This window comes from Rhinolophus hipposideros (assembly GCF_964194185.1).
Source record: "Rhinolophus hipposideros genome assembly, chromosome: 6".
Lineage (NCBI taxonomy): Eukaryota > Metazoa > Chordata > Mammalia > Chiroptera > Rhinolophidae > Rhinolophus > Rhinolophus hipposideros.
The window spans coordinates 71526204-71550159 of NC_138052.1; the positions used below are offsets into that span (position 1 = coordinate 71526204).

General features: G+C 39.2%; 1 protein-coding gene across 1 annotated transcript; it reads right to left on the reverse strand.

The window, feature by feature from the left end:
* Positions 1-2483: 2483 nt before the first annotated feature.
* TMEM237 (transmembrane protein 237) lies at positions 2484-23156 on the reverse strand. The gene is made up of 13 exons (XM_081050784.1): positions 23035-23156; positions 21787-21818; positions 21179-21189; positions 20240-20296; positions 17002-17139; positions 15587-15704; positions 14624-14781; positions 12666-12789; positions 12181-12372; positions 10122-10195; positions 9417-9510; positions 8218-8339; positions 2484-6424 (listed from the first exon to the last, which is right to left on the reverse strand). The coding sequence occupies exons 1-13, from the start codon at positions 23050-23052 to the stop codon at positions 6357-6359; spliced, it is 1206 nt and encodes a 401-aa protein (XP_080906910.1). The 5' UTR covers positions 23053-23156; the 3' UTR covers positions 2484-6356.
* Positions 23157-23956: the final 800 nt, after the last annotated feature.

A 23956-nucleotide genomic window follows, 5' to 3' on the forward strand; every position in this document is an offset into this window, starting at 1 on the left:
TCCGCGCATGCGTGCAGCACAGAGGGACCCGCACCTTTAGTGCTGGCTCATGCCCCCAGCTGGTTTGGGGGCCGTGCGAGCTTAGCGAGCTTAGAAGGTCAGCTTCAAGCGCTTGCCCAGGCCATTTCGGGCTCCTGTAGAAGGAAGTCAGAGCATGCTGGTGGACAGCAAGTCTGTTCAGCACAGTGACTGAACACCTTAGTTCGTTTTCTTGTCTGCCTTCTTCTCCTTGCACCAGTACTTTTTGGGAGGTTTATAGTATGAGTTATCACTTCTTTACACTTTACCCTGAGCTCCAGATGTTTTGTTTCCAACATTCTACTTGGACATCTTTACTTGACTGTCACATAGACTCATAACACAACACATTAATATACATCTTCCCTCCCAGACCTCTAGTATGTTCCAAACTCATTTAATGTAGCAATGTCATATCTACAAAAACTTAAAACTTCAGATACTTTTTTGAATTCTAACCCTATTTGAACCCTACTCTTTCTCTTTATGGCACTTAGTTTTGGGACATCTCACACACACTACTAAAATGGTTTGCTCATGAGTCTCCCCGCCTGCTGTCATCCACTGCTTTACCTCTAAACCAGGAGCGTCCAAACTTTTTTCAGCGTTTTTTTACCAAGGGTGTGGGGACAGAGCCAGGAGTGCAGTTTCCAGGCTCTCGCCCTCATGTGGAAAGGTACTGGCTCGGGTAGTAAATGGCCATCAACTGTGATTGGCTGGCCATCAGCTGCAGCTAGTGGGCTGTCAGCTGTAACCAGTGAGCCACTGGCCACTAATATAACTGCTGTGGTTACGCTAGCAGAAAATGGGGGCTGGCAAGAAGATGGTGGCTGAGCCAGCAAGCAGCGGAGTGAGGGTTGCAGATCATGTGGCTCCTGTTTCCTGTTTCTCCAACCCAGCTGCCAGTGAGACTATAGTGGTATGACTCCCCTATCTATTGCTCCGTGGGTGTTCCTTTTTGGCCTCACCATGTCCTGTGTTCTTGTGTGGGGAGAGGGAGCAGAGACCCCGCAGAAGACCCCGCACGACAAAGGGCCATATGCGGTAAAATACACAAATAGCTGGGCCACTCACTCAAGGTGAAGTATGTATTGCCTCACCTGGTTTATTTAAGTAAACTAAATATATTTTCGGAATTTGCTGCGGGCCAGTTAACAATGGATTGTGGACCACAGTTGGCCTGTGGGCCGCAGTTTTGACACCCCTGCTTTAAACCCTTTTTTTTTTTAGCAGGACTTTTTTGGGGAACAGTGTGTACTTCCAGGACTTTTTTTCCAAGTCAAGTTGTCCTTTCAGTCTTAGTTGTGGAGGGCGCAGCTCAGCTCCAGGTCCAGTTGCTGTTGCTAGTTGCAGGGGCACAGCCCACCATCCCTTGCGGGAGTCAAACCATCAACCTTGTGGTTGAGAAAACGCCCTCCAACCAACTGAACCATCTGGGAGCTCAGTGGCGGCTCAGCTCAAGGTGCTGCGTTCAATCTTAGTTGCAGAGGGCACTGCCCACTATCCCTGCGGGACTCGAGGAATTGAACCTGCGACCTTGTGGTTGAGAGCCCACTGACCCCTGTGGGAATCGAACCAGCAGCCTTCAGAGTTAGGAGCATAGAACTCTAAACACCTGAGCCACCGGGCCGGCTCCCTTTAAAAATTTTTTAAATATAGTTTACTTTTAAAACAAAAAAACCCCCAAACTTCAGAGCTTCTTTATTGGCTATAAATCTGAATTCCTTAATATGGGAACCAAGTACCTCCAAAATGCACTCTGTGCTACCTCAGGATCATTATTTATTGCTCTTCTATTTAGAAACTATTTTTCTTTTATTCAAGGGCCAGCTCAAAGTTCAGCTTTCAGTTAAATCTTATAACCGCATACACATATCCCAAATACAGAATTAACTGCTATCTCTAAGCTACTAGTCTATCTCATTAGTAGGCTCACACCATTTCAATTGGTTGTCAATTTCAAGAGTTCTTTCGGGGCAGGAACCTGACACTCACCTTGCACTCTTCAGGGCATATGGCACAATAGCCCAAGACCCTTGATTCAAGATTGTTGTCAATTTTGAGTCTGTGCTGTGTTGTTTAATCACTGTGCCAATGAGACTTGCTGCCTACCAGCACACTCTGACTTCCTTACGGAAGTGTGTGATGCAATATAAAATATCTAACCTAAATCTAATTAAACCTCTAGACCTATCCTCCAGTCTACAGGAAATTCAGGAGACAGGAACAAATTGAATGATGCTATTAGGGGGAAAAAACAAAAAAAACAAATACAGAATGTAGGTGGGACACTCAAACAAAACTGGACTCTTCCAAAAAAAAAATGTCATGGGGAAATACAGAATGGTACAATCCCTCTAGAAAATAGCTTGGCAGTTTCTTAAAAAACTAAATGTGACTACCATATTACCCAGCAATTGCATTCCTGGGCATTTATCCCAGAGAAATAAAAACTACACACAAATAAATGCTAGTAGCAGCTTTATTCATAATAGCCAAAAAGTGGAAATCAGCTCAGATGTCCTTCCATAGGTACATGGTTAAATAAACTGCAGTACATACATGCCTTGGAATACGACTTAGCAATAAAAGGAATGAACTATCGATACACACGGCTTGGATGAATCTCCAGGGAATTATGCTGAGCAGAAAAGGCTACTCCCCAAGGATTTCATGCTATATGATTCAATTTATAGTGCTTTCCTAGATTCTTCAACTCATACCTATCTATGTCTTCTGAGTAGATTATGAGTGTGGGGACAGAGCCAGGCGTATAGTTTCCAGGCTCTCTCCCTCACATGGAAAGTTGCTCACTCAGGTAGTAAATGGCCATCAACTGTGATTGGATGGCCATCAGCTGTGACTAGTTGGCCATCAGCTGTAACCAGTGAGCCATTGGCCACTAATATAACTGCCGTGGCTACGCTAGCAGAAAATGGGGGCTAGCAAGATGGTGGCTGAGCCTGCAAGCAGGGTTTGCAGTTAGCATGGCGATTTGCAGCCAGCAAGTGGGGTTGGTTGGCAGAGAAAAGTGGTCGGCAGGTTTCAGATAGTGTGGCTCCTGCTTCGTGTCTCGCCCAGCCGCCAGCGAGAATATAGTGGTATGACTCCCCTACCTACGGCTCCGTGGGTGTTCCTTTTTGGCCTCACCATGTCCTGTGTTATGTGGGGACCAGAGACCAGGACCAGAGACCCCGCATGAGTCCCTGCATGACAATGAGCCTCTTAAAGGCAAGTACTATGTTTGATTCGTTTTTTTTCATATTTGCCCTCATGGACCTAGCAACTTGACCAAGACCATCTATCGCAATCCAAGCTTTATTTTTCATAATAGATTACTGTCATGCGGGGGACCCTGCTCGCTGCGCCGTTTGTCGTGCAGGGCGTCCGGCGCGGTCTCTGGTCCCGCTCCCTACACAAGAACGCAGAATGTGGCTAGGCCAAAAAGGAACACCCACGGAGCCATAAGTAGGGCAGTCATACCACTATGGTTTCATTGGAGGTTGGGTTTACACGACATACGACCTGCTGTCCGCTTGGCTGCCAACCGACCGACACTCCTTCAGTCTCCTCCTTCACTCTCCTCAGCTCCCCTCCAAAGCTGCGGCAGTTATATCAGTGGCCAATGGCTCAATGGCTACAGCTGATGGCCAACCAGCCACAGCTGACGGCCATCCACTATCCGAGCCAGCACCTCTCCACATGAGGCCGAGAGCCTGGAAACTGCTTTCTGGGGCTCTGTCCCCACAATTACAAATGTTTTATGAAGGCCAGAGGTCCCAAATGCTGGCTAGTCCACAGGCTATATCACAATAACCTGGGATATCTTTTTCTAAAAGGTAGTTTTCCAAGTACCACCTCACACTATTGAATCTGAATCTCTGGGGATGGGGCCTAGAAGTGTATTCTTTTCTGCTTGGGGTAGTGGGGAGATGCAGGTATTAATTACTGAATACTTTATTTGCATCCCCCAAAAAACCAATTAACAAAAATGCCACTGGGGTTCTTTGTTGACAACTCAAACTCTTAAGTATATTGCCCACACTTGATGCAAGGAAAAAAGAGAAAAATGATGATTTTTGAGTCAATCATGGAAACATGTATTAGCAATGAATTTCCTCCAAGTTTCCCCCATCATCATGGCCAAAGATTTTTTGATAGACACCACTGGGTTTGCCCTGATGAAAGATTTGTACAAGCCCCCCAGCAGCCCAAGGATTATATACTTGCGGAGGTGACCCGGAGATTTGAAGTCCAGGTCATACTTTCCAGGTCTGAAGAATTCAGAGGCAATGATGCCCACGCCATTTACAAGTTACCAAGTAGCCAGCTTCCAACTGCACTCCATAGCAGTTCCAGAGCACTTTTATTCTCTAAAATGTTGGAAGAACTCCTTTCAACCTTGTTAACTTTCTATCGTTGCCACAAATTACAAATTTAGCAGCTTAAACAACGTACATTTGCTATTTGTATGTCAGTTCTGCATGTCAGAAGTCTGACATGAGTCTTGCCAAACTAAAATCAAGGTGTCAGCAGGGCTGAATTCCTCTTTGGAGTTTCTAGGGGAGGATCTGTTTCCTTGCTTATCTGGGGTGTTGACAGAATTCAGTTCCTTAAAGATGTGGGACAGGGCCCATCTCTGTTTCCTTGCTGAGTGTCAGCCAAGGGCTGTTCTCTGCTTCTAGAGATCACCCACATTCCTTGGCTTGTGGCCCCCTCCTCCTCCTTCAAAGCCAGCAGCATGACAACTCTGACCCTTCTTCCATCATCATATGACTCTGGAACTTTCTCTGCTTTTAAGGACTCATGTGATGACACTGGGCCCATCCCTGATAATACAGGATAATCTCCCTCATTTCAAGGTTCACAACCTAGATCACATCTGCAAAATCCCTTTTGTCATGCAAGGTTCAAGGACTGGAACAGGGACAGCTCTGGAAGACATTATTGAGCCTACCACAATCCCCCACATTGTTTTTCCCATTTCTCCTTGATGACATTGTTCAGGTGCAGTAAGTTTCAGCTCTAATGAGCCCATGGCTTCCCTGAAGTTTGCTAACAGGGAGGATCATGAACTCCTGCACTGCTAGCTTATCGCCAGCATAACCATCACGATCACAATGAAAGCTGGAACTGGCAGGATGCCAACAGATTTACAATTCTGTGACAGCACAGGGATGCCCTTTTCAGCAACTCATCTTAGAGATGGCAAGATATTCCTACTATGGCGCTTGTGCCATATTTCAACCTACTCTCAGAGCCATCCATGTCCATCATAAATTTGTCCTCTTCTGCTTCACAACATTCAGCTGCTTGGTAATCAGGGCAGGCCCAATAGTTTCATTGATGTGCTCCAGAGCCTCTGAGATGTCTTTTCCCATTGTCTTGAGCTCCAATGTCTCACACCAGTTGAGACACCATTTAATACAGCTCTTAAGATACCTTTTCCAGTGCAGGACTCACTTCAAGAGTAGGATTTCCTCAAAAGCCAATGGTCTCACTGACAAAGAGCTTGAAAATAGGCATGGTGAATTTCTTCTTATATTTCTTATGCAGAAAAAGAGGCAGAGGAAAGGGTTCTGCAGAGGTCAGTTGAGTGTTAGATCAACAAGCTCACTGCCTTCTATTTCCCTGAGCCCTTGGCCTGCTCAGCTTCTCTTTTGCTACGTATTTTTTTACAGCTCCCTAAATGATTCTGATGTGCAACTTCACATGGGAACCACTGGTATAGGTTTTAAAGGGAAAGAAACATTTTCGGTTATAAAACTTTTCAAACAAAAAAGATGTATTTTCTTTTTATTAGCCACGAAGTAAAGCATCTTTTGAGCTAATTACATTACATTATACTTATTACATAATATACAACCATTAAGCCAGTTTCAAGAAAGACAAATTTTATGTTTCAATTAATTCAGTAAGGAGATATCAAAAATAAATAATGAAGGTCCTTTTTTTTCCCCTTTCCCCATTCCCTAAATTTATGTTTAAACCTGATATATATTTTGTAACACTAAAGTTATGGCTTTTTCGGTATTAGTGCTTTTTAAGATAATGATTATAAATGCAACTAATTTGAGAAAAAAAAGGAACTAAATCCTTTCAACTACTGGTCTCTGGCTCATTATCTCCTTTGCCAATGAGATAACGCTACTGAGATTAACATGTGGGTATAATCTGCAGATACAATTTTACCATTGTTTTCCATAATCTTGAGAATTTTTTCAGTATTAATCAAAAAATCAATTCTAAATACATCTGTACATATCTTATAAAAATACATGTAAAAAATGGGGAAAATTCTAAATACTGGGTTTTATTCCTCTGCCGTTGAGTTGGCATCACGAAGAGGCTTTGATTCCCTTATCTTTATGAGGACATCCTTCCACGTCAGAGGAGAACATCAACTCTGGGAGACAAAATGAACAGGTCATACTCAACATGGTTTCCCAGTACCTCACAGAGTTTTTTAGTTTAGACATAAACAGTCCTTTAAAATGTTATAATGTACAATAATAGAAAGCCCTCCAGTACAAGTAAATCTTGATAGTGAAATCTAATTTTAAAGGTGAGCTAACAAAAAATGTACAAGTTTTGACATTTTGAAAATTTCAAGTTTTAAATGTTTTGGTAACCCCTGAAAAATAAAGCATATATGCATATAATGGAGATAATATAAAAGCTCTTACCAGAAATGTAAGTCACTTAGAGAATCCAGGATCCTTAAACAGCTGAAAGTTCTAATTCTATAGCGATCATGGTAACTTAAAATGGTGGTGAGGACACAGTAGAAGGACTGGAACTAACAGGAGGTGTATGCCAGAATATCTTAAATGTGTTACCCCATTTAGTCACCATAAGGACCCCTATAAGTGAGGTATTACTATCCCCATTTTATATTTAATTTTAATATAAAATGTTACATAATTCACATTACAAATAAAATGTTATATAATTCACATGGCTCTAAAAGAGAGCAGGATTCTGTAAATATTTAGTAACACATACTTTGTGATTTGTGAATACTACACAAGCCAGCTAGTGTAGTTTCAATCCCGACTACAGTATAGAATGTTATTAGTTGACATTTCTACATTTAAACTATTACTTAGCATATACACATAATTTATTAAAATAGCAAGAAATAGGAAAAAAGAAAACCTTAGGAACTGAATAAAATAAAGTCTTCTGATGTAAATATTAGATGAAAAATTCTTTGAATGACTAAAAACTACTGAGCAAAAGAAAACAGCAAAATACATAAACCCTAAGATTTTAAAAAATACTTTACATATATCAAAAGAAATAAAGCAACAGGATATTTAGTGAAGCAACCTGAGAATGATGATGCAGAAATTCATAAACAAAAATACACAAGAAGATTACATGTTTTTGTCTTGGCTTTTACAAATGGCAATGTTGGGAAGATCCTCAATTTAAGACTTGTAAGACAAGTTGTAATTAGGTGATCAAATTGCAGTTAAATGCTCGGGATGGTTAACAAATCAAGAACATAATAATAACCAAGGTCCAGAAAATATCATAGAGATTCAAGGGTGAAATTTCCTTGAATCTATTTCCTGTCAAGGAAATAGAACCTACATACAAACACCAAGAGTTCCTAAAGAAATGCTAAAGGACTAGCAGTTTGCTAATACGACTCCTCTTCTTCAGGGGTGCCAAAAGGGGTCTGAGGGCTGGAGATCGGTAATCTCACGTCACATTGGGCACACTAAAGGTAGGATTACTAAACACTTCATTAGACAGTGCAGGTTAAGAATTTGTATCAGTTAGAGGCAGAAGTAAGAATAATTCACTTTAACATGCATCTGACAGAGGCTACATAGATGAAGCATGATTTATTTCAAATTAAGAGATACTTTGATCTGAAGGAAACTAGGAAAAATGAAGAGCAGAGACTTTCTCTAAAATACCTGAAGGGCTCCAAGAGAGGAAATACCTCCCAAATATGCACAAGGGCCACCGAAGGCCCTCAGTAAGTACTTCAAGATGCCAGCTCTCTTAGAATGTCCTCCCTGCTTCTCTTGGCATTCAGTTTCACCACTTGATTGTTATTTTTCCTGTGTTATTTTTAAATATGTTTTTGTTACCACAATATTACAAGTTATATCCATTCAAAGAAAATTTCTAAAATCATTATAGAACATTTCATATATTCTTACACTATTTGTTCCTTAATACCTTCACTAAGATCCATGTCTGGTCTATAAGACAAAAAAAGCCAAGATAACCCAACCAGAAGGGCTACCACCAGATTCACCACGATCCAGGGCTGAAGAACCTGTTCCTCAATTCCTGCTGCCCTAAAAATACAGAAAAACTCATTAGAAACGTCTTCATCTTGGTTCATATACCCAAACATATCTATTTTATGAATTTTAAAAATAAATAGCAGTCCTTACTTATAGAAATAACTACTAAAGCATGAAATAAAACATAATGCCCTATAAAATACACCATATACCATGTTTCCTCGAAAATAAGACCTGGCCGAACACTCAGCTCTAATGCATCTTTTGGAGCAAAAATTAATATAAGGCCCAGTATTATACTATATATTATATATTATATATTGTATATTATATTATATCCAATCTTATATAATACAATAAGACCAGGTTTTATATTAATTTTTGCTCCAAAAGACGCATTAGAGCTGATTGTCCGGCTAGGTCTTATTTTTGGGGAAACACAGTATGTATACCATGAGAACACAGGTGCAAAGGTTATTGAATTCCAAACAGATCTGCTTTGTACACTGATAAAAATGGAAATTTAGTGTTGCCAAAATTTTTTTCTAAGTTTCCCTTCCATCTACTACGGTGCTACTCTTCATGCAGTATCTTTCCTTTCTCTTTTTACCTCATGCCTCTAGCCACTCTCTCAAAAAAAGACTGCCCCTCAGTTTTGTGAACTGGAATCTCGGCCATCCTGTTAGCTTCACGGTTGGCCACTGCTGTGCGGGAGTTGGCTGTCTCTAGTCTGCTCCTTCTAGCCTTGCTTGGTTTTCCAACTCTATCCAAGCTACCCATTCACTTCACTATTCTGGGGCATCAGGCTCCCGATTGGGACTGAGGGTGCAGGGCTCCCTCATTCCCAGTTCACTGTGTAATGACATATCTTGAAACTAAAACTTAAGAGATTTAAAACATTTGTAAAAAGAAGACATTTCATTAAAAACGCAAGTGTTTATAACAATAGATATCCATTAACCAATGGAATAGGTATTTTCTTGCCACAATTTTGGAAACAAAAAAAGAACCCTCATTATTATTTATAGATGAAAACACATAAAAGAGCAGAAGGATAAGAATAGTAACATTACTCCCATTGTCGCTGTTATTACCATCAACAATTGCTAATGCTATTGTCAATCTTACCAGAGGCTACCATTAACAGAAGAAGGTGTGTAAAGGTGGATTCTGTCACTTGTCATTTGCTGACTCAGAGATAGTATAAGAGCAGTAAAGTACACTGAGAAAAAGACAAATGAAATTACCAATAATGTATCTTTAACAGTTTGGTTTATTTTTAATTTATAGATTAAGGTAAAAATAATCTCTACTTTGGGAAATGATAATATAAAAGAAATTCATTTGATAAATTTCATTAGGCTGGAAGCTTTATATTATTTTTCAAGAATACAGGTACAGAAGGGTCTTTTGAGATGCTCACTACTTAATCACTAACACTGACAAGAATCTAGAAGATCATTTAAGAAATTATCTGACTTATTCAAGGTCCTAAAACCAGTTTCATTAATATTTTCATAACTGATATAAAATAGTATTTGTTACTGAAATGTCATACTAGCTCCATCTGTTTAACATCAAGTGGAAAATACAAAAGCTAAATATTAAATAACCTAGAACAAAATTAAACTTTTCAAAGTTACTTAGATCAACCTCTATTGAAAAATAATTCTATCAAAATTATGCCTACCATTACAAATTCCAGTGAACATCTATAAGTAATGTTCATAAGTAGCAATAATATAAAATCTTTTAAAAATAATAACTTTCCTTGTTCAAAATTACAATGTAACTCAAGTATGAAACAGTTACCTAATTAAACTATTTACTCACAGAAAGATGCTAAAGCTGTTGGATCCAGGGCAAGAAAATTTCGGATTGCTACTGATGTTTTAGCAAAGTCAATCCTAGAAAAATACAAAAGCCTCTTGTCACAGTGCAGCTGTAAACCTTCTTACAAAACTGGACTCTCGGGCAACCCAGTCGGGACCCCTTCTCGTTCCGAGAGCTTCGACTCTTTACTCTTTACTTTTAATAAACTATCTTCTTTTACAACTCCTTGCCTCTCCTTGGTCCGTGCTTCTATTCTTTGGTTTCACGAGATACTATCCCGGCACAAAGAATTTTCTACATCATTTGGGGGCTCATCCGGGATTGAAGGAGAGGTAAATATTATCTGTGCCTTTCTTGCCCACCTATGAGCTTTCCTCATTTTTTATCTCTTTCTCCTGTCACACAAAAAAACCAACAAAAACAAAAAACTGTACTCTCTTGATTCTAGTTTTTTCCTTCTCTATTCTAATGCTACCACATGTATCATCTAGCTACAGTTTACACTTAACATACATGAAAGAATATCTTATTTACACAGTTCCACATAAAACTTTTAACTACAAGACTATTTCAGTCAATACTCCTTTGGAGTTAAGACATTCTAAAGAAACAAACTTGATCTGCAAAATTTCATTAGATTCTACCTTTTTCAATTATCAATATCATTCGGCTATAAGTTGTTATTCTTCTTAGTGGGTTGAACTGTATTCCCAAAAAGATATGTTGAACTTCTAATCCCTGGTACCTGTAAATGTGACCTTATTTAGAAATAGGGTCTTTGCAGATGTGATCAAGTTAAGATGAGGCCACTAGAATGGGTTATAATCCGATATGACTGGTGTCCTCACAAGAAGAGAAGAGACACAGACAGAGACACACAGGGAAAACTGCCATGTGACAACAAAGGCAGAGATTGGAGTGATGATTCTACAAACCAAATAATGTCAAGGACTGCCAGTGACAAATGGAAGCTAGGAGAGAGGCAGGGAACAGACTCTCAGAGCCCTTGCGAACAACATGATTTCAGACTTCTAGTCTACAAAACTGTAACAGAATAAATTCCTGTTGTTTTAAGCCACCACCAGTTTATAGTACTTTGTTAAAGCAGCCCTAGGAAACCAATACAATACCCAGACTCTCACCTATACTTGATTCAGATGATTTGGAAGATGACACAGAGGTATCTTGGTTTTCGAACATCTCCGTTGACGAACATTTTGGTTTACGAATGCCATAAATTTTATGGATCAATGGTATCTTTAGATAACAAAATTCATGCTAAATTTGCAGTTTTAAGGGTTGATTTTAAAGGTCTGGAACAGATTAATCCATTTCTATGGGGAAACCATGCCTCGGTTTTCGAACATTTCAGAACTCGAACAGTCTTTCGGAACGGATTATGTTCAAAAACTGAGATACCACTGTATTCGGGACTTTTTTGAGTTGATTATATCTAGCAGAAATTTTTGGACTTAAGAGTTCATGCTGGAATGGGTTAAGACTTCTAGGTATTTTATATTTCACAGTATTCTCGTTCCCCCCTCCAAAAAGAACAGAAACAGACTGGCTTAAAAACAAAGTCGGGCCAGCCTGGTGGCTCAGGTGGTTGGAGCGCCTTGCTCCTAACACCGAGGTCACCGGTTTGATTCTAACATGGGCCAGTGAGCTGCGCTGTCTACAGTTAAGATTGTGAACAACCTGGAGCTGGGCTGCTGTGAGCAGCCGGAAGTTGGCATGAGCAGGCTGCTGTGTGCTGCCGTGGGCTACTGTGAGCAGCCGACCGATTGCCTCAGCTGGGGAGAGCACAAGGCTCATAATACCAGTATAGGCCAGGGAGCTTTGTCCTACACAACTAGACTGAGAAACAATGGCTTGAACCGAAGTGTGTGTGGGGGGGGAGGGGACGGGAGAAGGTGAAAGAAACAGAAAGAAAAAAAAGTAAAAATAATATTAATATCCTGTAATTCTACTTTGAAAACTGTCATAGTGACACATTTTGCTCAACGTTTCCTCCTGAATAAAAGTTAGAGGGATCTTCAGTCACAATAGTCTTTCTTACCTGTCAAAAGCTGAAATTGTACTTAGAGCCAAGAGTAAGTAGAGAAGACTCTGGAATGGATATGCCAAGGTCTTGTATTGTTGCAGAAGGTTTGACAAGTTAGAAAGCTGATCTCCTGCTAGAACATATATCACAACAATATTCCACACAGCACAGCCAGCCAAGAAGCCATGAGAAAAGAGACCAACCATCCTGAATGGAAAAGAGTTTAATTATTATACGTGAATTACTAAAGTAAAAAGCTAAAGTATTTTTAAAGTTTCTTAACATATAAGAATAAAATTCAACATTTCACAGGAAGTAAAAACAAGTTTTTTCTTTTTACTATACTGAAGACAGATGATTTAACTCAAATTGAATGTTTAGAAAAAATACCTACTCACCATTTGAAGTAATCAATTTTGTTAGCAGTGTTAAACAATCAACATTTTTTTTTTAAAGTTATGGAACATTTGTTTTAAGAAAAGTCGAACAAAAGTCGCCACCTGAAAGCCCGGTGCACTGAAAGCGCAACATCTCTGGTGGTCCAAGAAGGCGTCATTTCCATCGACACATCTATCTTTTCTGTGGTCTTTATCAACTCTGCACGATCAGTGGCCTGGAATCGCCCTAAGAACACATTACCCCATCATGAACAACTAACCAGAGAGAACCCTGACAGTCTGTTTTTTTATTAATCTACACCTAAGAACCCTTAGACGGAGACTTGGCTGTTTTTCCAAAAGTTCTCCCTGATTCAGTCCCTATTTCAAAAGGTTCTTTTCTTTTGGTTGTTTAAACATACTACTTTTCTTATCTTTAGGGAAAACAAACAATGTCCACACACTTTCTTCTCAACCCAAAACAGATGTTAAAGTGATAGTTTTAGAAATCGTACGTTTAATGAAATACAACGAACTTCCAACTAAGAAAAAAAGTCACAGACCTTTAACATGACAAAGTGTAAAATATTCTAATTTAGAGATTTCAGAAGTATTAAAGTTTAAATGTCAATACTATAAAGGTAAGTCAATATTTGAAAACACTTTAAATTTCTTAGGAAAAGATGCCAATGTGTGTAGCATGGCACTCTGTGATGAGAGAAAAGAAATGGACTGTTTCACAAACTTCATAAGAAGTTTCCTGTAAGTAACCATTCAAGTGTCAGCTTTGCAATACTGTGTGACCAAAGCTTTATCCTTTTACTGTTCACGAGGAGACTCCTTCTCACAAAGGGACCTCGGGCAGCAGGAAAGGTTCCATTTCAATTATGCTTGCCATACTTTTACCTGGCTGTCAGGTATTTTGGAAGATGAAAGACAGAGATGCAACACCTAATTTTCCCTGAGAAAAGACAACTTCTGGGCTGACAACTGGTATTTTTTATGGTCAGTTATTGTAGTAGGGAAGTTTCTGTGCTAAATGAAGAACAAAAATGAGGATTGAGTGACATTGCTTGAAAACAGACTGAAGTAAATGAAATGGCCACATGGTATACAAGTAAACACACTTGACTAGGAGTCATGAAATCTTAATGAGTCCCAGTTCTGCACTAACCAACTGTTACACTCTGGGTAAGTCAGTTAGCCTCTCTGGATCACAGGTTTCTCACTGGCCAAGATTCCTTAGATTTCATATTACAGAACCAGAATTCTAAAACAACTTATGGAAAATCTAAATTGTAAATTTTAAGGACTAATCTTTATGTTTCAGAGGAGTTTTTCAGGCAGCATATTCATAGCATATCCATGGGAGGAGCATATGGTTATGATCATGGTTTCAGGAGGTTTTTCTTAAGCAATACAAATGCAGCCTTATAATCAGCACATGCTGCACAACATCAGAACTATTTTCCAAAAGAATATATAGCTATAATGTTGAAAGTCATATTTAATATGGTAATACCATTATGTATGTTCTCTCATTTATTTTTAGTTAGAGGATTTATATCATTACCAGCCCCACCACCACCATTACTACCAACTGCAGAAAACTGGTAAAGTACACAAAGAATAAAGAAATGGGCAGAAGGTAGGGGTTGATTTTTTAAATTACCCATAATTCCATAACCCAGAAACAACCAGCATTAATATTTTGGCATATTTCCTTTTAGTCTTTTGTCCTATGCGTTCTATAGCTGACATCAAACTCTGTGTGTGTGTTTATTTTTCATTAGAATCTTTCCATGAAATGTAAAATTCTCCCTAAACATTATTTTTAATGGTGCAGAAGATTTTATTGTATAGATATAGTATAACTGACTGAACTCATTCCCCTCCTTTTATATTTAGATTTCCAGTTTTTCACTCTCATGAATAATAGTGTGATAATTAGCTTTGTGTATAAATTTTTGTCCATGTTTTTATTTCCTTAATTCAGATTTCCAGAAGTATAATTCCTAGATCAAAGGATATCCTTGTGTACTTCTTAAAGAGCTCATGTTCCAAAACAAGGAACTACTTACGGCTTTTTTCTACAAACACTTTGCCTACAGGCTGGCTAACGCCAGTGGGTACAGTGAATACAGATTGTTGTTCCGGATTACTTTGCTCATCAGTAATTATGTCTTCATCTTCTACTCCTAGCTCATTGGCATACTGCAATTCTGCTGGCTGGGTTTTCCTGCGATCAGGGAGAAGGTAAGAAAAATGGATGAGTATTGAATTTTTAAAGGCCCACATAAGGAGGTACCTGTGAGTATAATGAAAAGAGCCCTGGACTTTGGGTGGAGAAATTTGGATTTTACTCAAACAGATAAGTTATTAACTATTATGTGCAGCAAGTCACCTTATTTCTCTGGGCCTGTTTTCTCATCTGGACAATTAAGTGACTGAACTAGATTTGTAAGATCCTTCCCAGACTTAAAATTATGTGATTCTATATAGATAATGATTACTATTTATAAGGTCATTTCCAAATACAAATAATAGTAGTGTTATACAACTTCCAGTGTACTTCTTTACAGTATGCAATACTCTTTTATCTGACAATTTCCTATGCTAAAATACACATTTTTATTTATTGCTGAAATAATCACAATTTGAATCCTGTTAACATGAGAAAATAAATTATAACAGCCTATTTTACTAATATTACCTTTAATTTTTAATTCTTTAATATGTAACTTTTTGCTACTTACATAAAATCTTCTATTTGTGTTCCTATTTTTTAGAGACAGCTCCTAAGAATTTTTATTTAAGTACAATATTTTGCTTTTCTCAGAGGTTTACTCTTCAAATTCATCATCATATTTGTTTAACTGATTTTTTGTAATACTACTTATCCTAGGGGTACACAACTACAAGTATTTAATAAGACTTAATCAAAAAAAAAAAATAAGACTTAATCAGAAGCTATTATTGAGGAGCTCCAAATTAAGCACCAGAGTATCCCTAAAAAATATTTAAAAGAACAAATAAATTCTTACTTTGCTTTCCTTCGAGGTTTTTGAATAACTGGCTCCTCAGCTGGCTCCACATCAATACCATTTTCATTTCGTAATAAAGATGGACTAGATGTCTTCTGGGTGAAGGCAGTCTCTAATTCTGAAAAATAAAAATTAAAAAGTAGATTAAATTTTCGAATTACTATAATGTAAAAAGAAAAGTAATATACAAGACTTTTGTAATACAAGAGAACCTTAAAATTTTTAATTGGGCAAAATTTTTTTCACCATCTTACCAATTGTTCATTTAAAAAAAAAAATTACACTTCTAAACACTCAACAAAAAATTTGAAATTGCAATACCAAACAACATAGGAAAAAATTAAGCAATCCAAGAGACACACAGGAAACAATATGAAGACAGAAGCACAGAATGAAGTAACGCAGTCACAAGCCAAAGAATGCCAAGGACTGCCAACAACCACCAGAAGCCAGAAGAGGCAAGAATGGATTATTTTCTAGCAGCTTTGGAGCGAACATGGCCCTGTGCACACCTTGATTTTGAACTTCTATCCTCCAAAACTGTCAGAGACTAATTCCTGTTGTTTTAAGTCACTCAGCTTGTGGTAATCTGTTCTGGCAGCCCTGGGAAATCAATGCGACATAATTTACAAAATGGTATCCTCTGATACATCCTATTTTATAACCTCTGTTTCTGACTCAACAACATATTAGTGATGGTTTTCCATGTCACTATTTCCCTTTACCAATCTTGTTAATGGGGACTTGGTTTCTGTTAAATGGGTAAAATGATTTATTTAGCCAGCACCACATCGCTAAATATTTGGTATTACCAGTTTCTACTCTTATAAATAATGTTGCAGTTAACATCCTTTAATTACTGTAGCTGTTGTAGTTATTTCTATTCTTGTAAGTTCAAACAGCCTATTAACAATTTACACTCCTATCAGCAGTGGATGAGTGTACCCATTTCTCATCAGCACTGTGGATTCTATAATTTTTAAAAAGTACTGCCAGTTTGCTAGGCAAACTAAATTATATAGTATTGTTTATCTTACCTTGTGAATTGTGCCTGGGACATGGCAAGACTCAATAAATGTTGGCTGTTGCTTTATTATATTATTGTTAATACAGAATCTATCCTTTCTCCACTAATCTCAAATGGCCATTGTATCATATACTAAATTCTTATACACCAAGATCAAAGTTTTTTATTTTAGTCCTGAATTTGTACCCCCTCCCTCATAATCTACACACATATGATCAAGAGACCCTCTAAAGTATTCTTGACTTAATCCAATAGAGTTACTCTAGTAATAAAAAGTTAAAGAAATAAAAAAGGAATGTGGGTAGGGAAAATGGGACCAGACAGGTTTTTAATCATATCCCCAAAATCCCAACTACTATCACAACCTAACTCTGGTTTCTTTACATACCAAGAGGCAGTTTCGTCTTCTTCTGTCTCCTTTGAACAGGGGCTTCTGGATACTCTACGGGTTCTTTATTTGGTGGCTCACTACCCTCAGATGGCCTATGAGTAGCAGTCTGTACAATGCCTTCGAAAGAAGCACTTCCTACAAAAAAAAAGCAGAGTGGAAAAAAGTGGGATAACTTGAGCAAAACTCACCAAGTCTTAAAAAGATGAGAAAAGAGAGAGTTAGAATGTCTCCTACATAATAATCCTTTCTCCTACAGAACTGATTATACCCCAAATCTTGATTTCCTCATCCGCACCTGTAACTTTGGGTTTTAAGTTGAGAAAACGAATGAGGGAACAAGGAAGAATGAAGAAGAAAAAAGGGAAGGGGAGGCGGCTGGGGAGAAGAACAAAAGAAGGGGATGAGGAGAATTTGCTTCAGAATTTTCAAAAAGGTGAAAACATTATGGAAACTATCACCACAGAGAACTCTCTTATTTGTCTTATGCCTTAAGAATTATCAGCCTTTATATAGTTTAGTACTTCATTAGTAAATTAACACATGATAAAGTCATCATGGATGAATTGAAGTTAGTAGATAATTTACAAATCTCTTCATTTAGTCATTCTTTTCAATCTTTCCCTGTGTTAAGTCTTGAACAGATTTCAAAACATTTTGGCAGATCTGAATTTTACTTGGCTACCTTCCCTTGCCTGTCTTCCTTACAAAAGAAGAAATATAAATGTATTAATAAACAAGTTAAAAAGATGCTTAACCTCATTAATATCCAGATAAATGAAAACTAAAGTAAGTTACATTTTGCCATCTAGATTGACAAAATAATTTCAAAGACTGATATTGTCCATTATCGTCCAGGAATTAGTGAATGTGATAATCAAACTCTGTTGGTGGCAATAAAATAACTAAAGCTTCCTTGAAGGCAATTCAGCAGAATCTATCATATTAATAACACACAGGTCCTTTGTATAGCAATTTCATTGCTAGCAATCCATCCTATGGAAATACCTCTTCTTCCCCTCCACCATTTCAGCAGAACTGCAAAATTATAGGATTGAAAAATTGGAAGTAACCTAAGTGAATGATTTTAATAAAAACCTAGCAACATATCCCCCCCCCCTTTTTTTTTTTTCTAGAGCACTCAATTTTTGTTTTCTTTTTTTTCAAAGAAGGAAGCGTTGGTAGCTGGGATAGAGCTGTATGTCTCCTCCTCCAACTCTGCCTTTATTGTACCCTCTACCTGTGGCCTTCCTATGTACAGGTCTATATTTAACTGAGTGTATTTTTAGAGCCTAGCATTTCAGTATCTTTGTGAATCTAAGTTTCTGTTCATCTATTTTCTTTTTGTTTTTGTCTGTGTGTATGTCTTTTTCTTTCCCTTTGCATCATTTCCATTATTTTCTTTTTCTCTGTCTATTCCTCCATGTGTTAGGCAATGATAAGCCAACATAAGTTTCTGACCAGGTTTAAGGTATGATCAGCTACAAGCTTTAAGGAGCTCATCCAGCAGTGATGGGCAGGACTGACTAGAGTGGAAGAAAGCTAGAAGCACAGAACAATGTTGGAATCTACCCTGATAGCTCAGGTGAGAAGAGGAAAGAAGCTAAATTACCTATAGTTGTGACAATGGAAATGAAAGGGGAAAAGAGACTAAAAGATACCATAGAAGAAGCAAGCTTATGAGAAGCAGCAAGTAGAGTGAAAGGATCAGTTAGAGGTGTTCAACCTGAGTGACTGCAAGAGTAGGGGTTCCATTAACAGAAGTAAGTGAGAAGTAAAAACTGACTTATTGTGGAAGGTGATGAATTCTGAATGTGTGAGTTTGAGTTACAGACAGAACATCCAGGATTATTAGTGGATAACTAAAACAAAAAAGAGTTCATAGAACTTGCACATTATTTTTTTTTTTATTATTAATTAATTTATTTATTAGTTTCAGGTGTACAAAACAAGGTAATACTTAGACGTTCATCATTTATATCCCTCATACTGTGAACCCCCCTCCCCCCATCCACTATCCCTCCGACCTCACACTGAACCATCACATTATATATATAAAATTATAGTTGGCATTCATTAATGTTTAGCTTCTGATGTACAATGCCATGATCAGGTATCCACAGTATCCCTGAGGTGGTCTCCCAAATAGGACGCATGTCCATCGGATACCCAACAAAATCTTTACAACATTATAGAATACCTTCCCCAAATTAATTTTCAAAAGAAAAACCCTGAGGCCATCTTGTGGTTACCAGCTGCTTCCAAATCCCTTCACCTTTCCCCTTATCCCCAACCCCCTCCCACACACCCATCTAACCACTCTCGGTTTTTTCTCTGCGTCCCCAAAACTGACTCTGATTAGTTCATTCACATAGTCTTTTCTTTAGATTCCATATATAAGTGAGATCATATGGTACTTGTCTTTCTCTTTCTGACTTATTTCACTTAACATAATGTTCTCTAGATCCATCCATGTTGCTGCAAATGATAAGATTTCTTTCTTCTTTATGGCTGCGTAATACTCCATTGTATAAATGTACCACAGCTTCTTAATCCAGTCATCTACCGATGGGCATTTTGGTTGTTTCCATATCTTGGCTATTGTGTAAAGTGCTGCAATAAACATAGGAGTGCATACAGATTTTTGAATTGGAGTTTTGGATTTCTCCGGGTAGATGCCTAGGAGTGGAATTACTGGATCATAGGGTAGTTCCATTTTCAGATTCCTGAGATACCTCCATACTGTTTTCCATAGTGGCTGCACTAATCTGCAGTCCCACCAACAGAGAACTTGCACATTATTGAAGCTATTTTTAATACCTAGAAGATATGGCCCTGCCTTCATACTCATGCTCTCATGCAGATAGTTCTAATTGAAATGAGAGATACAAGAACCTTCTGTCTCTAAATCCAGTATCCTGCTCAAGGGTCTGGAACCAATCATAACTTAAGACAACTTATGTTGTCTAGAGATGAAAGACCTCAAAGCGTCCAAGAATGTAGTGGAAGGAAGAATATTGGAGGCATAACCCTTTATTTCATGAATCCTTCTAGACACTCTTGAGGCATTTCACTGCCTTGTCCCTCACTGCCACCAGAAATCCCACTGCTTCAAAGTGACCTTGATTCTATCCTCAACACAGCACTGACTTGGGACTTCTCCCTGATCTGTTCTACTTATCATGTCTAAGGTCCTGGAAAAACCTGTGATCCCACACAACAAAGAACAACTTCTTACCTAGCGTGGTTTTTGTTCTGGGCTTCTTCTTCTTAGGATGACTAAGTGGAGCATCATCTATAAAACAGAAAGAACAACACAAAAGGCTGCCTAAAATTCAATGCAGGTAACAGTCAAAAGGGAACTTAATAGGGAAGACCTTTCCCTCTCTTCCCTGGGTCCAGCCAACGTCTACACATGAGGGGAAGAAGGCCAGAAATTCACAAAGTCAAAGATCCCCCATAGTGTGGTACCAGTAGCTCATTGCGGGTCAGTAATGTTAGAAACTGTGACACACAAGGTGGGCTCACCAAATATTTACCTGATCCACTACATTTCCCAGCCTCCTTGCACTTAGGTTGTGGTCAGTAGGCTGTGAGCAGAAGTGATCTGTGTCATTTGGGGGCCAAAACATTGAAGGAGCCAATGAGAAACACTCTAGCTTTCTCTTCCTCCCCTGTGGCAACTGAGGAGGTCTCATGTTAAGATGGCAGAACCACAGGATGGAAGTAGCCTGAATCATTAGTGAAGAGGTAGGGAAAGGTACCTGCCTGGATTGTTTCCACAATGGATTTTGTACTAACCAGAAATAATAATATATAATATTAAATCACTGAGATTTTGGGGTTAGTATAGCATTACCCAGCCTATCCTGATTAAATGAGATAAACGAAGACGCAGTCCCTAACACAGACCTATAAACTAGCCAAGAGTTATGATCTGAGTGACTCCATTCAGGGATGAGTGCTTTTATATTTGTCAAATATCTACCATATAACTAGTATTAAAAGTCAACCACCATTTTAACATGGCAGTCATAAGAAAGCATAATAAAAAGATATTATACTATTATAAATTATTTCATTCAGATTTAATTTTAAGAGAAACATTAAGGAATCTAACTTTTGAACATCAAATACTATATTTACAATGTTTTACATTAACAGTGAACTAACTTACCTTGAATAGCACTTTACATGACACCGACCAAATTTAATCAGAACAAAGACAAAAGAAAAAACTATTGATTAGCAGGTTATTGTATTGTCAGACTGAAAACTGACTTACATCATTACAAATTTAAAATAAGATTAGCCTTCACACAAAGTCGGCTAGCTTACAAACTAGTTTATTATTTATAAATATAAATAATACCAATATTTTCTGAACGTACTTATACACATTCTCCATTGTCTATTAATAAAGTGGATTAAACAGATTAAGAATTCTTATTTTGTCTCGGATTAACATTAGCCTAAACTCTGAGGAAACTATCCTAGCAAACAAAAGAGAATCGGAATTCTGATAAACAAGACACTAAAACATTCAGAATGGATCAATTATCCTACCATATTGACATTCAGGCTTTGAAACAGAACATTTAATTATAACTGTTATCCTAATGCTGCAAGGATTTTTTCACCTTTGAACTGTTAAGGAAGCTTTTTCCTAAAATTTTCAAGAAATCTTTTCTGAATTAGTACAGTTTCGCAATGGTAGTCAATTTTTCATTTTATTCATCTTGCATTTTTAAATTAAATAATGAAATTACTGTAAATTACTTTTACCTTGGCACAGGTGGAAGGGCTCGTGGAGGACGCTACAGGGAAAAAAGAATATCACTTGTAAGCAAAAGCCCAGAGCATCTTAACTTCCTATATTCCAAATCTTTTGATTACCCTGTTTCAAAGGGTAAAGCCAGGAGGTACTGATGAGAATCCAATGGGTAATATTTAAGTTGGTTCTACTTATTCTAAATTTCATATAAAATTCCCTCTTTCCTGTGTTCCTTTTTATCTATAGGCCAAGCCCTGTGCTAAGCACTAAGAACATATTAATGAACAAAACAGAGAGCCTGCTTTCATGGAACTTTACATTCCAGTGGTTAAGTATTAGCCGATAACGGTAATATATGTATTAACAGTAATAAACGAGGGGTGTGAGGCCTCCTACTTTAGTTAGAGAAAGTCTCTCTCAGCCAACGGAGCTGAGAACTGAATAAGAAAGGAGCCAACATTTTTGGAATGGGAAGCAAATACAAAGGCCTTTAGGGGAGATTAGGCTTGGGGTGCTCCAGGTAAAAGAAGGCCCCTAAGGCTGCAACAGTTACCAAGGAAAGGTAGGCAGAGGCCAGATTAATTAGGGTCTTGAAGACTGAGGAAAGGAATCTAGAATTTGTTTTAATTCAATAAGAAGGCAATGAAGGTTTTAAGCCACATAGTAACATACCTTTTCAAAAGATCATTCGGAATACAGGATGAAGAATGCATTTTTGGACAGAAAGAATGAGGGGAAAACCCCCTTATAAATGTTGCTTTACAGGAATAAGGAAAGTTGTATTTGCAGTTTAGAGAGATCATAGTTAAGTATTCTGGAAACTTTCGAAGTAAAATACTAGCAGAAATAGCTAGAAATCACTTTAATGTGCCAAGTATCTCATGCTGCTTGCAGAGGACATTGATTCAGAGAGTTAAATTTTAGACACTCTTTGTTTGTTCTGCAACGGTCCCCATTCATTCAAACAGTGTATTAACACAAATGCTACAAGATGAGGACAGAGCAGGCTGTCTGAATACTATCCAGTGCTCAAAATTACAACCGGGAAAGTACGATAATCACACGAAAGCACTTTTGTTCTAAAGATGCTATGAGTCACATTTTATCCAAGGCTCAGTTCACCCAACTCCACATTTCAAAAGTCCCGCAAAAACGGAGCATCGCCCATCCAACCATCCAACCTTTAAATCCTTCAAAAATAGGCCGGTTCAACTGGACACACAATCCTAAGCACGCAAAAGTAACTACGGCTCGCTTACCACCTGCTTCTTTCCCATTCTTTCCAAAGTCCCCGGCGGCCGCCGGCTCCCGGAGGCGCTCACACGCCCCTTGGCTCAAACCGGCCGCGGCCCGCCGCGCGCGCAGGCGCACTGCGTCATCGGGCTGCGTCGCACAGGCCGCTGGGAGCCGCAGCCTCCTCCGGGCCCGGAGGGAAAGACAGCGAGTGCGGGTCGCTGGCCTGGCCTTTCCGGTCTACCCCTGCGGGAAAGTGGGCACGGGAGTCGGGGCTGAAGTGCCTGGGAGGAGAGACTCCAGCGGGCGTGGGGAAGCAATCCGTTTTCCCCACGGTTTCCCAAGTGGTTGCAGTGATTTGTTCGAGAGACGTAAGAGAAGATCATAATTAAAAGTCTCCGCTGGCAAACAGCGATCTCTTTCCCGGGCGGCTAAATGCCCTCTGGGAGGAGCCAGTAAGCAGGGCCTCGTGGGCAGCCGAGAACCCGCAGGGGCCAGAGCGGCTGAGCGGTGAGGCGTCGTCATGACAACGCGCAAGGAGCTCCCCGGAAACTTCCCGCCTGGCTCCTCGAGTCCGGGTCCCGGTGTTGGTACGAACTTCCAGGCCCGCCCCAAGCCCGTCCCGTAGGCGCCGAAGGGCTAGATGCGCGCGCCCACCAGCTGGCCCTCTCCTGATGCCTGGTGTGTAAGCTTCGGCCCCAACCCAGGGGTAGCTGCTGCGTTAGAAAAACACCCTCCTCCCGGGCGATGGTCAGGATCTACGCGCGCCGCACCGCTCACCAGATGGTCCTCCAGCCGAAGTCCGGAGTCGGCCCTCATGGCTGCCTCCCTGCAGGGCTTCTTTGGCACAACCGCCGCGGGCCTGAGCCTAGCTCCCCGCGACGCTGCAGCCTCCGGGACCTGCGGGAGGCGGGGGCTTCGGGGCTCCTGACTAGGCCGCCGCCCCCG